Raw genomic sequence first — 16,087 nt, 5'->3', positions numbered from 1 at the left:
AACCATCAGGTTGAGGAGAATGAGAGAGAGAGAGAGAGAGAGAGAGAGAGAGAGAGAGAGAGAGAGAGAGAGAGAGAGTGAACATGTAACTGTTGTCACACATTTATTCCACAACAATATATAATGCCAGTATGAAGTTGGTGTAGGACTATCAGTCAGTTCAGTTTCAAATGAGCTCCCTTTGCGTGAAGTTAACCCTTAGCACTCGCGCAGCGAGCCAGGCCCGACAACGAGAACATCCTGCATAGATCCTATGTCGGGCATGATTTTCTTCCCTATATAACTCCTTCGTCCCATTATGCACGCATGAATTACAGGTACAGTAAACTACTGCCATCTTTCAACAATAATTTGAAGCCATGTATAGCTATAATTTCTTTGAAATCAGGCTTTGTGCGAATTCTTTGAAGACCACGTGAGTTTGTAAACAAACGTTGCTTAGCAACGTGGCGTCGTTCGAGCAGCATGAGAAGGAAATAGCCAGACTTTTACACGAAAGTGACATTCATTTCAGCGATAATGAGAGTGATTTTCAGTTAAGTGGTGAGGAAAATATTGTGGAACGAGATTGTATTGGTGAGTTGAGTGAAGTTCCTGATAATGAGAATAGTATGCTAAATGGCAGTACTGGTACCTCTCCTGATGGCTGGAAGGAATACCGTGACAAGGACTTGGAATTAAAAAGAACCCCATTCACAGGTATGTCAGGTTATAAGCAAGAGACTAAACCTAACAGTGAACTTGACTTTTTCCAATTATTCATGACTAACAAGTTATTGTCGGAAATTGTACGCGAGACTAACTGGTATGCCATTGTAAACATTCAAAAGGTTACGCCCTTCAGACATGAGTCTAATTGGAGGTCGTGTATAGATGTTACTCCTCCTTAATTCAAAGCATTTTTAGGCATAATCCTAAACATGGCAATGAACAGTAAGCTTGAATTACGAGGTGAGACAGTGTTTTTCTACAATACTTGTAGAAAAAAAGCCTGGATTACATCCCGGCGAGTGCTTTGAGACGTTCCACACAATGTACAATTACAGGTAAAAAGTGACTGTCTGAGATAATTTCAGGCTTAAAAATGCTGAATATTGTATTGTGCTTGTATTTATTTTGTGTTTGCTTTATATGATTCTTTTATAAATATGCCATCCGTATGTTTGTGCTGTCTCGTATCCCTCTGCAAGCAGATTTTTAAATGGAGCTGTAGAGGCAGGAGTGTTCAGAAAAAAAAAGTGGGCTAAGGCTTAATGGACTAGGGTTATCATTTGTGCAGTTTTATATTTTTCAAACTCTTTTGAATTGTTTTTGATGTAATTTTGTTTGTATATTTTTCTGTGTTGTTATTGAATAAATTATTATAACCAAGACTTCGGTATCAGTTACTGAAATTACGTGAAGAGAGGAAGACATTCAGGAAGAGATGAGAAGGACTTTTTCTTCTTGTATAATGGAAAAGACCCAGCAGAAATCGTTGAAGAAGACTTGGAATTGGATACTGGGAACAAGGCTGGAAAAAGTGAATCCCCATTGACTTGGTTTGAGAATGAAAATGCTCTGAACAGTATGAGCAAAGTCAGATTACCTGGCCTTGATGAGGTGAACTCAGACATGATTAAAGCTGCTGGAACTCATGGACTTCAGTGGCTATTTAGACTGATGAATGCTGTGTGGAATAAAGAAAAAATCCCGATGGACTGGACTAAGGAGTGTATAGTCCCCCTCTTCAAGGAAGGAAATAGACAGATATGTGGAGATTATAGAGGAATCACACTCCTGTCTCATGGAATTAAGTTGATGGAGAAAGTGATCGAGAAAATATTACAAAAAATCATCGAACCACAGCTTGAGAAACAACAATACAGGTTTCGAAGTAACAGATCAACAACAGATCTCATTTTTGCTGTTAGGATGATAATGGAAAAACATTGGGAAAAGGGAAAACATGTCATCTTTGTCTTTCTGGACCTAGAAAAAGCCCATGACAGTATACTGAAATTAAAACTTGAGGATTGCTTGAGGAGGAGAAACATTCCAGTATCTTTCATCAGGAAAGCAAAAATGTTGTACAAACACTGCCAGAGCTGTGTAAGGACAGGAAATGGCTATTCCAGCTGGTTTGTAACAAGTAAAGGAGTGCAACAAGGCAGCACTTTGTCACCTCTACTATTTATCACAGTGATGGATTAGATGCCGGCTCTACGGTGTAGGGTTAGCATGCCTGCCTCTTACCTGGAGAGCCCAGGTGTTCGATTCCTGGCCAGGTCAGGGATTTTTACCTGCATCTGAGGGCTGGTTCGAGGTTCACTCAGCCTACGTTAGTACAATTGAGGAGCCATCTGACGGTGAGATGGTGGCCCCGGTCTAGAAAGCCAAGAATAACGGCCGAGATAATCCGTTGTGCTGACCACACGACACCTCGTAATCTTCAGGCCTTCGGGCTGAGCCGGGGTCGATTGGTAGGCCATGGCCCTTTGGGACTGTTACACCAAGGGGTTTGGTTTTTTTTGGATGGATGGGATAATGGAAAGAGTGAAACAGCACAGCAAGAACAGTGCATTCAAGGCATTTACATGGAGTGGTGTGGTGATTTGGGGTGGTAATGAGGGAATGAAGAGGAAGTTCAAGGGAAGATTAATGCTTGGAATACCGGGCGAGATGGCCGTGCGCGTAGAGGCGCGCGGCTGTGAGCTTGCATCCGGGAGATAGTAGGTTCGAATCCCACTATCGGCAGCCCTGAAGATGGTTTTCCGTGGTTTCCCATTTTCACACCAGGCAAATGCTGGGGCTGTACCTTAATTAAGGCCACGGCCGCTTCCTTCCAACTCCTAGGCCTTTCCTATCCCATCGTCGCCATAAGACCTATCTGTGTCGGTGCGACGTAAAGCCCCTAGCAAAAAAAAAAAAAAAAAATGCTTGGAATAGTCATTTTAAGGAATTTGGACTTAAAATCAGCCTTAAGAAAACAGTTGTTATGACAGTCAACAGACAAAAGTCAGAAGCAAATATCACAGTAGACGGACAGAAATTGCAAGAAGTTAACCATTTTTAATACATCGGTAGTGTCTTGACTGAAGATAGCCAATCAAATGCTGAAATCAAAAACAGAGTTCAAAAAGGAGTTGTCCTTTACTATCAGGTTAGAAGCCTTCTCTGGGACAGTCAGATTCCAGTACTAGCCAGACGAACACTGTATCAGGCTTACTTCTTGTCCATAACAACCTATGGCCTTGAAACTTGTATCATCATAGGCAAAGAGAAAAGTAGACTCCAAGGTGCAGAAATGAAATTCCTCCGGACAATACTACAAAAAACCAGGTGAGATAAGGTCCATAACAAGAGGATTCACCAAGAGATTCAAATAAGAGAATCGTTATGTGATACCATAATCAGATCAAGATTGAAATGATATGGCCATGTAATGAGAATGGATTCTTGCTCAGTAGCTAAGGAATGGTTGGAGAAAACCTTAGACGACAAAAGACCTAGAGGCAGACCTCGAAGGAGGTGGATCGAACAAGTCAAACAAGATCTAGAACATGGAGCAGTGGATTGGAACCAAGTACAGGAAGAAGAATGGTACCTGACTCGACTGAAGTGGCGAGTGCTCTCAGGAGACAGTTAATTGTTGATGATGATGATGACTTTGGTATCAGTTACATAGGATAGTTCTGTAGTTACTGAAAAATGAAGCCTGTTATAGTTGTACAAACACCTAAATGGTGCATGGTTGGCAGTTCAACAGCTTAGCCGTTAAACCACGGAGGCAGTCAAATAAAACCTATTAAGCATTATCTGTTAATAATCATACAATAACAAATAATCCCTTTGTCCATATAACTTGACAATATATTGTATTACTTCTACCTGCTGTAATTATGTTTATACTTTATACTTTCCATATTTCTCCGAATCCAAGACCCCCACTTTTTCATTCCAAAAAATTACTTTGTGAAATCATATGAATGCCTTTCTTGTACAGTATACTCTTTAACACTATCCTTGTCTGTACACCAGCGCCAAACATCAGGTTTAGTTGTGCCGTATTTTCTTGAGGCTGCCCAATTATTCTTTATTTCTGAGAGTTTAATAACCATCAACTTAAAATTGTCATCATAATATCGAAGAGAACCCATTGAAAATTTGCCAGTACGTGTCTTTACAAAACGACGATCCATCACGAAAATATTCGTGCTGTCTAAAAAACTATTAGGCCTAATGCTACTAAGCGTCATGTACAGTAGATGCGTTATAACTCTGCCACTGAGTAGTTGTGGCCTTTCCAAGGCTCGCATGTTTTGATGCTGTTCTGCAGATTTGAGAAATATTTTTGTAAAGGCTAGTACAATTTCATTCTCTCTTCACTATTTGCTGAGAACCAGTGACGTTACACAGAGAGACTGTACAGTCGGCTGCCGGGGCTAACGATGTTTAGTAAAGACGTGGACGTTGATGGTCAATGAGTTGTGTGTGGTGTTCTTTACTGCTAGGTCATGAATGCAAGACAACCCGTTATTTTTCACCCGAGATTCTGAGAAAAAGAAATGTCGTCTTGGATTCAGAGAAATAGGGTAACTAAATTTATAATTTTATTTGAGAGGGCGCAAATTTTTATTTTGATAGGTGGGTCCAGATCACATTTATTACGCTCCTGGGAAGGGGAGAATTCTTTTCAAAATATTCTTAAGTTTGTGCTAAAACAGGAGCATTATTTTCCCCTAGATGCATTGGTATAGAAACTGCATAATCTGTAAAGTAATAAATTTTGATTGGCTGATGTTATGACATTCTTACTGAAAAATATTGAATGTGTTTTGCAGTAAAAACTAAATATCATTCTTACTATAATGAGTAAAGTAAACTCGAGTCCTCATCCTGAGGTTGCGCAGCTCTTTTCAGGCACACCCCCAATGGACGTGAGCATGTACCAGTTCAACCCAATACCAGCCCTCCTGCTGTTCTTAAATTTCTGGCAGTACCAGGAATCAAACCCGGATCCCCGAGGACGGCAGCTAATAACACTAACCGTTACGCAATGGAAATGGACATAATGATTAAATACCACTTATGATATAGATGTTGATTCCCATAGGGAACCTGAAATATTTGTCCAGAATGAGTAAATTTATAATACCAATATAAATGGTCCGTTATTGGACATTATAAATTTTCCAGCTAACTCGTTGCTGGTTGCCAGCGTTTCGCCCCCATTTGCTAAGTTGGGCTCATTAGTTGGTCCCTAGCACACCTACCAAGACGCATGGTTAGTGCATACTGTGGAGGCCACTGCGTAGGCTACTTGGAGTTAGCTAAAATCACATAAGCCACTCGCCATATTAAATTATGCGATCACATTTTACCATCATCTGCCAACCTTATCACCTTACCATTTTTACAATCACTCTCTTACCTTACTTACTAGCAATATACCTGCCATATATTAATTTCAGCCTTCCATTGAAGCAGCAAAAATCATCTTTCCATTCATACATGTATCAACTACAAACATATAATTCACTCACCATATTAACTTATGCCATCATATTTTACCATCATCCACCAACCTTGTCACCTGACCCTTTTTACAATCACTCTATTACCTTACTTTCTAACAATATACCCGCCATATAATGATTTCTGCCTTCCAATGCAATTATAACTCCATTCTTTATATTTCTCGTAATTTATATTGTCTTAACCTTCACACATATGCCCACGGTAGTCTTACGTTAATTACATCACTATTTCCGCCATCAGGGTGGATAACAACTTCACTTTTATCAGCCTTGATGGTTATGAATTTCATGTTTTTGGTCCGTATTGAACAATATATAAGTAATAATAATAATAATAACTTAAATGTTTCCACCTTTTCAATACAATATATTCACAAAATTACAAAATTATACGGTACTAGTTTCGACCCATCTAGGGGTCATCATCAGCCGTATTGGAGCAAAGATCATTTGTGGCGAAATCCTAAGACAATATTATTTTAAAGAATAACAAGTGAAATGAGATGTTATGGTAATAGTTAATAATACAAGGAATATACATAATCAGAGGTTTTTAACAAAGAATAAAGTATAAATGGGGTGTTGTAAAAATTATAATCATGGAAATCAGTAAGTTCTTGTATTGAAATGAAATATGGCTTAGGAAGAGGGCTTAAGGTGGGGCTGAAGGGTGCGGGAGAAAGTGTAATTGTCTTGGAAAAGTACTTTTGATTAAATTTAGGATTGAGTTTAGGTTGGCTGCATTATTGTTTCTGAGGAAAGTGATAAATAGATCGAAGAGTATGTTGGGTTTCTCAGAGATTTCATTGAGATTGTGACTGGCATTAAAGTATTGGTCTAGGTGTATGTAGTAATTTTCCATTATGTTCAGTAAAGGGCCCTTGTTTGCTAATATGAGGATGTCCATGTCTTGTTCAATATTGGTGAAATTATGGTTATAATCTTGCATGTGTTGGCCGATGGCTGAAAACTTGTTGTATTTTATTGCGTTAGTGTGCTCGTGGTATCTGATAATGAAGTTTCTCCCGGTTTGCCCGATGTAGGTTTTTTTACAGGTGGTACATTTGATCCTATAAACTCCTGATTTTAAAAAACTGCTGGTCTTGTTGATGTGTGAAGTATTGTATAAAACATTCATGTTCTTATTGTTGGTTTTGAAGGCTATTTTAACGCCTTGTTTCTTAAAGATGTTGGTTAACTTGTAGATATCATTGTTGAACGTGAAGGTGGAAAATGTTAGAGGTTTGGTTATTTCTTTTTTGAGGGTAGTTTTTGGGCGATGTTTGTGTTTATTGATTATCCTTTCTATAAAATGATTGCTGAAGCCGTTGAATTTTGCGATTCCGCGGATTGTGTTGAGTTCGTTTTTTAGATCTTTATTGGACATAGGTATGCTGAAGGCTCGGTGAACTAGGCTGTTGTATGTGGCTCGTTTGTGGGACTGGGGGTGCACTGAATCTTGGCGAATGGTGGAGGCTGTTTGAGTGGGTTTTCTGAAAATCATTTTATAGAAAGGATAATCAATAAACACAAACATCGCCCAAAAACTACCCTCAAAAAAGAAATAACCAAACCTCTAACATTTTCCACCTTCACGTTCAACAATGATATCTACAAGTTAACCAACATCTTTAAGAAACAAGGCGTTAAAATAGCCTTCAAAACCAACAATAAGAACATGAATGTTTTATACAATACTTCACACATCAACAAGACCAGCAGTTTTTTAAAATCAGGAGTTTATAGGATCAAATGTACCACCTGTAAAAAAACCTACATCGGGCAAACCGGGAGAAACTTCATTATCAGATACCACGAGCACACTAACGCAATAAAATACAACAAGTTTTCAGCCATCGGCCAACATATGCAAGATTATAACCATAATTTCACCAATATTGAACAAGACATGGACATCCTCATATTAGCAAACAAGGGCCCTTTACTGAACATAATGGAAAATTACTACATACACCTAGACCAATACTTTAATGCCAGTCACAATCTCAATGAAATCTCTGAGAAACCCAACATACTCTTCGATCTATTTATCACTTTCCTCAGAAACAATAATGCAGCCAACCTAAACTCAATCCTAAATTTAATCAAAAGTACTTTTCCAAGACAATTACACTTTCTCCCGCACCCTTCAGCCCCACCTTAAGCCCTCTTCCTAAGCCATATTTCATTTCAATACAAGAACTTACTGATTTCCATGATTATAATTTTTACAACACCCCATTTATACTTTATTCTTTGTTAAAAACCTCTGATTATGTATATTCCTTGTATTATTAACTATTACCATAACATCTCATTTCACTTGTTATTCTTTAAAATAATATTGTCTTAGGATTTCGCCACAAATGATCTTTGCTCCAATACGGCTGATGATGACCCCTAGATGGGTCGAAACTAGTACCGTATAATTTTGTAATTTTGTGAATATATTGTATTGAAAAGGTGGAAACATTTAAGTTATTATTATTATTATTACTTTTATCAGCCTGTTACCCTGTGCTTTACCTATCCTTTCCACATTGTCTATATCAACTTCACTGAAGTTAATTTTCATTCTGTTTTGGATGACTTCCACAACTTTGCAAATTGTCATCACTTTGTCTTCTCCTTTCTCTTCCAGCACTGCATATATAAATAAGCATTTCTTCCTGCATTCATGGGTACTGCCTTCTATTTCTGCCTTCAGCTTCACCACCTCTTCTTCCATGTTCCTTATTTTCTCTTTGAGCGACACAATTTCTATCTTGCTGTTTCCCACATTGGTCATTATTTCGTCTGTCCTTCCCTGAATCCATTTTCTCATACTTTTCAAACTCTTTCACTTGTTCCTGAATCATATTTTTAATCTGTTCAGATGGGCATACTTCTTCCACAACCTCTTTTACCACCCTCCTTATGACCTCCACATCTTCCCAGCTCATATTGCCACTGGAAGTCGGGCCGGGGTTAACTTCGACGCCCCCTATAACTAGCAGTACCATTATCACAACTACCGCCAATATCATCTCACCCTTCAATCTTATTTCCACTTTACTTCCTTCTCTTTTGGCCGTTTCCTTCTTCCTTCTCCCCTGCCATCTTCCAATAACTACTCGATATTGTTCCACACCAATCATCTCCCGCTTCACTCTCGTCCTCCCTCTTGCACTCACCGCTCGCACTCCACTCCCGCTCTACCGGCACACTCGACCCAACACGTCTGCACTCGATGCTTGCTTAGGCTAGACTGAATCCTGTACCTTAACCTAATCATAATCAGGAATATAAAAAAGTGGATCTTCTTCTTCTTCTTCTTCTTCTTGCATGGGACTACATGCATTGGAAACAAGATTTCTATAGTATGCATGATACATAGGGGGTATGTAATCTAATAAGTCTAAAATACCCTTGATTCTGTCTGGAAGTACAGGCCTAGGTCTGTCGTACTTGCATGGTAGGTGTTCAATACCGAATGATGGTCTACCAGGTACTTTCTTTCTGAGATCTACAGAATCATACTCTTCAATAGAAGAGTATGAGTAATTGAAAAGTAACCTAAATTGATCCTCTTTACTAATTTTACAACATGTAATCTTGCTTAATAATACCTTTTGCTTTGAATCAGAGACTGTTCTTTTCGCTATCTTATCCAGTAAAGGCGAAGCAGTGATAAACATGTCATGTGTCATTTTTACCACTGCAAACAGCTTCTTAACCCTAGTCTTCCTAACGAGTTCCATCCATTGATCTAAAATGTAAATTGATGACGCTTGTCTCTTTTTCTTCTCTATAAGGCCAAAGTCTCTGTCACATGGCAAATGCATGTGATCTGGACTAAAAACATCCAAAAGCGAACTAAAGAAAAGTTCTTGTTTTGACCAAAACAAGAATCAGAATATACTATCAGGTGATTAACATTATCAGGAAGGGAAATCATTACATAATGCCGAAGGTATGAGATTATATCATCGCCCCCCCTTCTCGCTACATCCCCAGATAGGGGTTAGCCCATTTTTTCATTCTGACAAAGGCTCTCGGGTTAAACACCCAAATTTTCACCCACTGTATTTCCTCTAAATGATCCCTGCTGATTATTAGCGCATGTAGGAATAGTTACTATTCATGTTTCTCAATAGATAGCAGCACCTAACTCACTTTTTTTTTATTTTGAGGGTTAGACCGTTTTTTGCGAGCATGTCTTCATATATTGTGTATACTTTTACCTTTTTTTGTACCTGAGCATAAGTGAAAGTAGCTGATGATGACTGCAAAGCAGTCAAAACATGAACTACTACTGATTTTATAAAAAGGTATTGATTAGGTGGTCAAATAATTCATTGATGGTCAAATAATTCTTTGATTCTTATGCCTGTTGCTCATGGTAAAATTTTCTGTCAAATTTATTGTACAATAATTTAATTTTATAAAATTTCTATTGCTCACAGTCAAATTCAAGTTTTATAAAACCTTTGATAAAACTTTTCATAAAATAGGACATGTTCTATTCCATAAAATTAATTTTACGAAACAAACCAATCAGCGAAGCTGACATCACGATGATGCTGGCGCTACGTTGTGAGAAGATTGTGAAGCTTGATTGTAAACAAACACTTCTTTGTAAAATGGCAGGACCCGGGTGGACTAAGGAAGCTATTAGTGTTTTACTGGACGAATACCAGAATTATCCATATTTGTACGAGCTTAAAATACCACTCTACCACAATAGAAATGCAAGAAGAGAGGCAGAAAACACAATCGCCGAATTCCTATATGAATGCTGGTCTTCTAACCTCAGCTAATTTTTTACCAACGACAGCAATCCTCTACCTTCTTCTCTTCTTTTGATCCAATCCCGAGTCCAGTATTTCCTGGCATTTCTTTTCTTCCTTTTTACCACCGTACAACATATAATTGCAGCCAAAGCAGCAAGTTTTGCTTTGTTTGTTGGAGCCATACTCTCAAACACACTGTAAGTTGAACAGCTGATTCTTCGTTTATAAGTTTATCGATAGATGACAGCACATATACATCTTAGTTCAGAAGTGAGTTCATAGATGGTCATCCCGATGTTTCCACGGATTTTATAAAATAATTTTACTGTGAGCAACACAACTTGTTTTCACCAAATTTTTATAAAATTAATTGTACAACAAATTTTACGAAACATTTTACCATGAGCAATAGGCATTAGATTGTCATATCGATACAGACATGAAGTGAATAGTTTGTAATTCAGTTAGGATGTCTAAGAAGCAAGAAAAATCTGCAGGAACTCCTCCAAAAAGGAAAGCAACACCACCTCCTGTATAAAGATCAGTTCAGTTCAAATAGAAGGAAATTTTGTTATCAGCCTAACTTAATCTAACCTTGTCTTGTCACGACTTTGGTACGGTTTGCAGATTTAGCCTTTATGTATTCTTATTGACTTACGGCATATGTACATGTCATATATTTGCCTGTGTGTATTATTACAGCGTGGTTTCACATAAGTCCGATAAGTATATTAGCAAATTTCAAGAAGGGAGCTGAATTATTTACACCAGGCAAACCCCGAAGTATATGGATGTAGTAGTGTGTATATCAAAACAAATGCAGAAATATCATCATCATCATCATTTCCAATTATCCAGCTGTAGCCAGGTAGATGCAAATATGGTTCCTCACCACTTTCTTCGGTCTTTCCACCACTCCTCCTCCAACACTGTGTCCCAGTCCAGGTTTCTTTCTCTGATACTGCGTTGGATTGTGTCCTTCCATCTCAATTGTGGTCATCTCCGGCCTCTCCTTCCTTGCATTTGCATTTCCATCACCTTTTTTTGGCATTCTTTCATCACTCATTCGCTTTTTGTGCCCAAACCATCTTAATTGGCTCTTCTCTATTCTATCATTAATTTTTTCCACTCCAATTTCTTCCTGGATTTTATCATTCTTATTTTGTCTCGTATTTAGGTTGTGTGTTCTCCCAGGATGGTAATATAGTAAGTGAGATTGAATCAAGCTTTGAGCTCGCAGTTGCGATCAGCAGTATTCTGTAAGAAGGAAGTCAGCTCCCAGACAAAACTATCTTTACACCGGTCTGTTTTCAGACCAACTTTGCTTTATGGGAGCGAAAGCTGGGTGGAATCAGGATATCTTATTCATAAGTTAGAAGTAACAGACATGAAAGTAGCGAGAATGATTGCTGGTACAAACAGGTGGGAACAATGGCAGGAGGGTACTCGGAATGAGGAGATAAAGGCTAATTTAGGAATGAACTCGATGGATGAAACTGTACGCATAAACCGGCTTTGGTGGTGGGGGTCATGTGAGGAGAATGGAGGAGGATAGGTTACCTGGGAGAATAATGGACTCTGTTATGGAGGGTAAGAGAAGTAGAGGGAGACCAAGACGACGATGGTTAGACTCGGTTTCTAACGATTTAAAGATAAGAGGTATAGAACTAAATAAGGCCACAACACTAGTTGCAAATCGAGGATTGTGGCGACGTTTAGTAAATTCTCAGAGGCTTGCAGACTGAACGCTGAAAGGCATAACAGTCTATAATGATAATGTATGTATGTATGTTATTTTGTCTCTTCTACTCTTCTGTATCATACTCCTCAAGAACTTCATTTCGGCTGCCTGTATTCGACTCTCATCCTTCTTTGTCATTGTCCAAGTTTCCGCTCCGTAAGTTGTTATGGGTACATAATACATCTTGTACATAGTTTCCTTTGCTTCCATTGGCACATCTTTGTCCCATAACATGTTTCTTGCACTATGATAGAAACAGCTTCCAGCTTGAATCCTCTTGATAATTTCAGCAACCAGTCGACAAATGCAGAAATATATAACTTTAAATTAAGTGAGGTTGGGAGAGAATGTGTATTTCCTTAATTCTTCATTAAGCTTGAAAACCGACTTAACTATGAATATCTTGATTGATAATTTATTTATCATTTACTTAGGTAAAAGAACCTCTGTTGTTGATACTTACATTGAGGCTAGTTTGTTGATAGTTAGTCTCGTGATTTCAGTATGTAACTAGTCAAGTTGGCAGCAGGGATGAGCCATAAAAAAAAAGAGAATAGGACAGTGATATTTGCCTTTTAGTGTTTAGCCTTTCGTGATGAGTGCTATAACTAAGGAATGAAGGTGAACTCTCAGTCCTCTAATAGTGATCTTGGTAAGTTGGCAAATTTGATGTAGTATTCATTCTTCTCAATTTCAGATTCTAATTGCTATAATACCATTTCAGAAACATTGGTATATCAAAGCCTGGCGCACAACACAACCCACAGTGCGACGTCACCGAGTGGGGAGATTGGTCGGAGTGCAGCTCACCCTGCGGAGGAACGATGATGCGCGAGCGGTCGTACATCAACCCCAGAGCGCACAAGTTTTGCAATTCTTTCTATGATGCCCCAGCTCTCCAGGAAGTGATGCAGTGTGATCCGGATCCTGATGCAGTGGATTGTGATACAGAGGTGAGGCTTGTCATCACTGCACAGCGGGATAAGCTCATCCCTCTGAGCTTTAACACAACACTGATGAATAGTAAACAATATTGACTGTTTTTTATTTATCATTATATTTTCATAACTGACATAATTATATGATCTTGTTGTTCTTGTTCATGGAACAGATATTAAACACACAACATTATTATTTCTATTGATGTACAGGTTTCCTTGGGTTTTGCTGCTGTTCAGATACAGTGTAACAGTATTGACTTTCTGATGTTCTTCAGGCATGGCTCCTTCATATTTCTATTCAGCACTTTATTTATTTATTTATTTTCATGCCTTCATTTGTGGCGAATTTAAGGTTCACCTCTCTTACACTTAACCACATATTATCTATAATAAACTTCATAAAACAGAAGAATGAAATAATATAACAAAAAATAAATCCTAACTTCATTCATTCTTCCATTCATACAAGCTGGTTATACATTTAATAGGTAATCTCGCTTGAAAGAAGCTAAAGAAGTACAATTCCTAACACTGTCTGGAAGGGAATTCCATAGCCTTGCACCAGACACTTGAAAGGAGCGGTTAAATGAAGATGAGCGATGCACAGGAATTGAGAGTGTAGTAGTCGATTGTGTGTTATGATCATAAGAGGAGGAGAGTAAATTAAACTTTGAGGATAAATACTGGGGTTTAGATTCATTCAACAGACGAAATATGACAGTTATAATGTGAAGATGTCGTAGTTTATCTATTTTTAACCAGGAGAGAATTTCATAATAGAGGGAGATATGAGTTGAAAATTTAATTGAAAATATAAACCTAATGCATGAGTTCATTGCCCTTTTTAATTTTAATGTTTGTTCCATGGTGGCATCTATCATTACAATATCACAATAATTAAGTATGAGAAATATGAGGGTCTGTATAAGTTTAATTTTCATGCTTAGGGGAAGAAGTGATTGGCGAGTTTTGAGAGGGTGAAGTAACGAGTGAATTTTCCTACAGATGCCTGTTATGTGCTCTCTCCAATGTAGTGTGTCACTTGTGATAATCCCAAGATTTTTTACTGACTTCTGAAGTGGCATAGCTACACCACAAAGCAAAAGTGAAGGCAACAACTTCTTATTAAGGATATTTAACTGCCTTTGTTGCCCTATTATAATAGCTTGTGTCTTTTTAGGATTAATTAATAAATAGTTCTTATTAGAATAGGAGCTAATCAGATTTAAAATAGAATTCATCATAATAATAATAATAATAATAATAATAATAATAATAATAATAATAATAATAATAATAATAATAATAATAATAATAATAATAATCTTTCTTTCTTCTTCTTCTTCTTTTCTAGCCTATTTCAATTCACTGCTGGATATAGGCCTCTTCCATATGCTTCCATCATCTTCGGTCTTGAGCCACCTGGAACCAGAGTGTTCCAGCCTACAGCTTTATGTCATCGAGCCATCTCTTCTGGGGTCTTCTAATACCTCCCATGGTCTCCAGTGAACAATCCTAGAGGTCCACCGGTTGTAGTCTTGTCGAGCTACGTGTCCTAACCATTGCCATTTTAGTCTTGCTACTCTCTCTAGGATGTCTGTTACGTTAGTTCTTCTCCTGATGTCCTCTGAACGGTTCTTATCCCTAAGGCTGATCCCTAGCATTTGTCGCTCCATGGCTCGTTGTGTTCACTGAAGCTTGCGAGCACTTTCCTTCGTCAGTCATCGTTTCCAGACTGTACGCAGCAACTGGCAGCACACACGTATTATAAACCTTGGTTTTCAGGTTAATTGGAACATCCTTGTTGGTGAGGATGAATCTTAGTTTTCGGAATGCTGTCCAACTCATACCTATTCTGCGAGGAATTTCTGCACGTTGGTTGTCTTTTCCAAGTTTTATCTTGTGTCCATGATAGATGTACTCATCGACAGCTTCTATATATTGGTTTCCCATTTTAAGTGGTCGACTGTCTGGGCTTAGTATTTTCGTTTTATTAATGTTCATTTCCAAACCAATCTTAGCAGAAGCAGTTTTTAATTCTTGGATCATGCTTTCTAGCTCATCTAGATTTTCACTTATGAGCACAATGTCATCAGCAAAATGCAGGTGGTTCAAATATAACCTGTTGATTTTTATTCCTTTATTATCCCAATGAAGGGTTTTGAATACATCTTCCAAAGCAAGGGTAAACAGCTTTGGAGAGATTGTGTCACCTTGTCGAACTCCTTTGCCAACTGGGATTTTATTGGTGATGAGGTCTTCGTCCACTCTGATTACCATTGTTGCTTGATCATAATAATAATAATTTATAGAAATTGAAAAGCAAGAAAGGAAAATTCTCCTGAAAATTTATGGTCCCACGAGAGAAAATGGAATGTGGATTAAGAGGAGAACAGCAGACTCTACTCATTAACTGACAGGTACACTGACACCGTTCCCAAGAGACGCCTGAAATTTTATGGCCACATCTATGGAATGGACAGCAACAGACTCACCAAAACATTATTTAAAGTAATCAACTCAAAGCAGATGAAAGTAAACTTGCTAGAAGAAACTAACACAGACCTCCAGGAAATTAATATCATGGACGACATCATAGAAGATCGTGGAGCCTTCAGTATAATAGTAGCCAAGTCAATTATTGGAGAAACCTAAAAAGAAAACTGGCAGGAAGTGGTCCACTGAACGCAAGATGTAACACAGTGCATTCATGAAAAGATTTTGGCAAAAACCATCAGACCAACGAACAAGTTCAAACGCGCACTTTGAATGGGCATAATGAAGAGAGAACCATAATATTTTTTACGGAGTTTCCGTGGTTCACAGAAGAATAGGAAGTGCTTCAGTTGAATGGCTGGACAAGAAATTACTTAGGGCAACTTTTAGTATAACAAATTTGGAAATTTTATTTCTTTCCTTTCATAAAATTGAGAGATAGAAAATCTAATAGAGTAAAAAAGAACAGTTGAAAAGGTTAATAATAAGCTTGTCAGCTCTAACAATATCTTGGGCTAGAGGTCCTAAATGAGGTACAAAAACTTGGGATGAATACCTAGTCATTACATTACATAGAGAAGAACATTATTGCTCCTGGCAAGTACAATATTTTGAGAG

The 16,087-nt window shown here is 38.0% G+C and overlaps 1 protein-coding gene across 2 annotated transcripts in view; it reads left to right on the top strand.

Moving 5' to 3' along the window:
- Positions 1-16,087, top strand: part of LOC136884414 (spondin-1) — a 433,578-nt gene that overhangs the window by 368,526 nt on the left and 48,965 nt on the right. For both annotated transcript variants that reach the window (XM_067156552.2, XM_067156550.2), the window contains exon 10: positions 12,757-12,985. In XM_067156552.2, the coding sequence (XP_067012653.2) occupies positions 12,757-12,985 (229 nt within the window). The remainder of the gene's footprint in view (positions 1-12,756; positions 12,986-16,087) is intronic.

This window comes from Anabrus simplex, chromosome 12 (genome assembly GCF_040414725.1).
Source record: "Anabrus simplex isolate iqAnaSimp1 chromosome 12, ASM4041472v1, whole genome shotgun sequence".
Lineage (NCBI taxonomy): Eukaryota > Metazoa > Arthropoda > Insecta > Orthoptera > Tettigoniidae > Anabrus > Anabrus simplex.
This window is presented reverse-complemented; position numbering and strand designations above follow the sequence as displayed.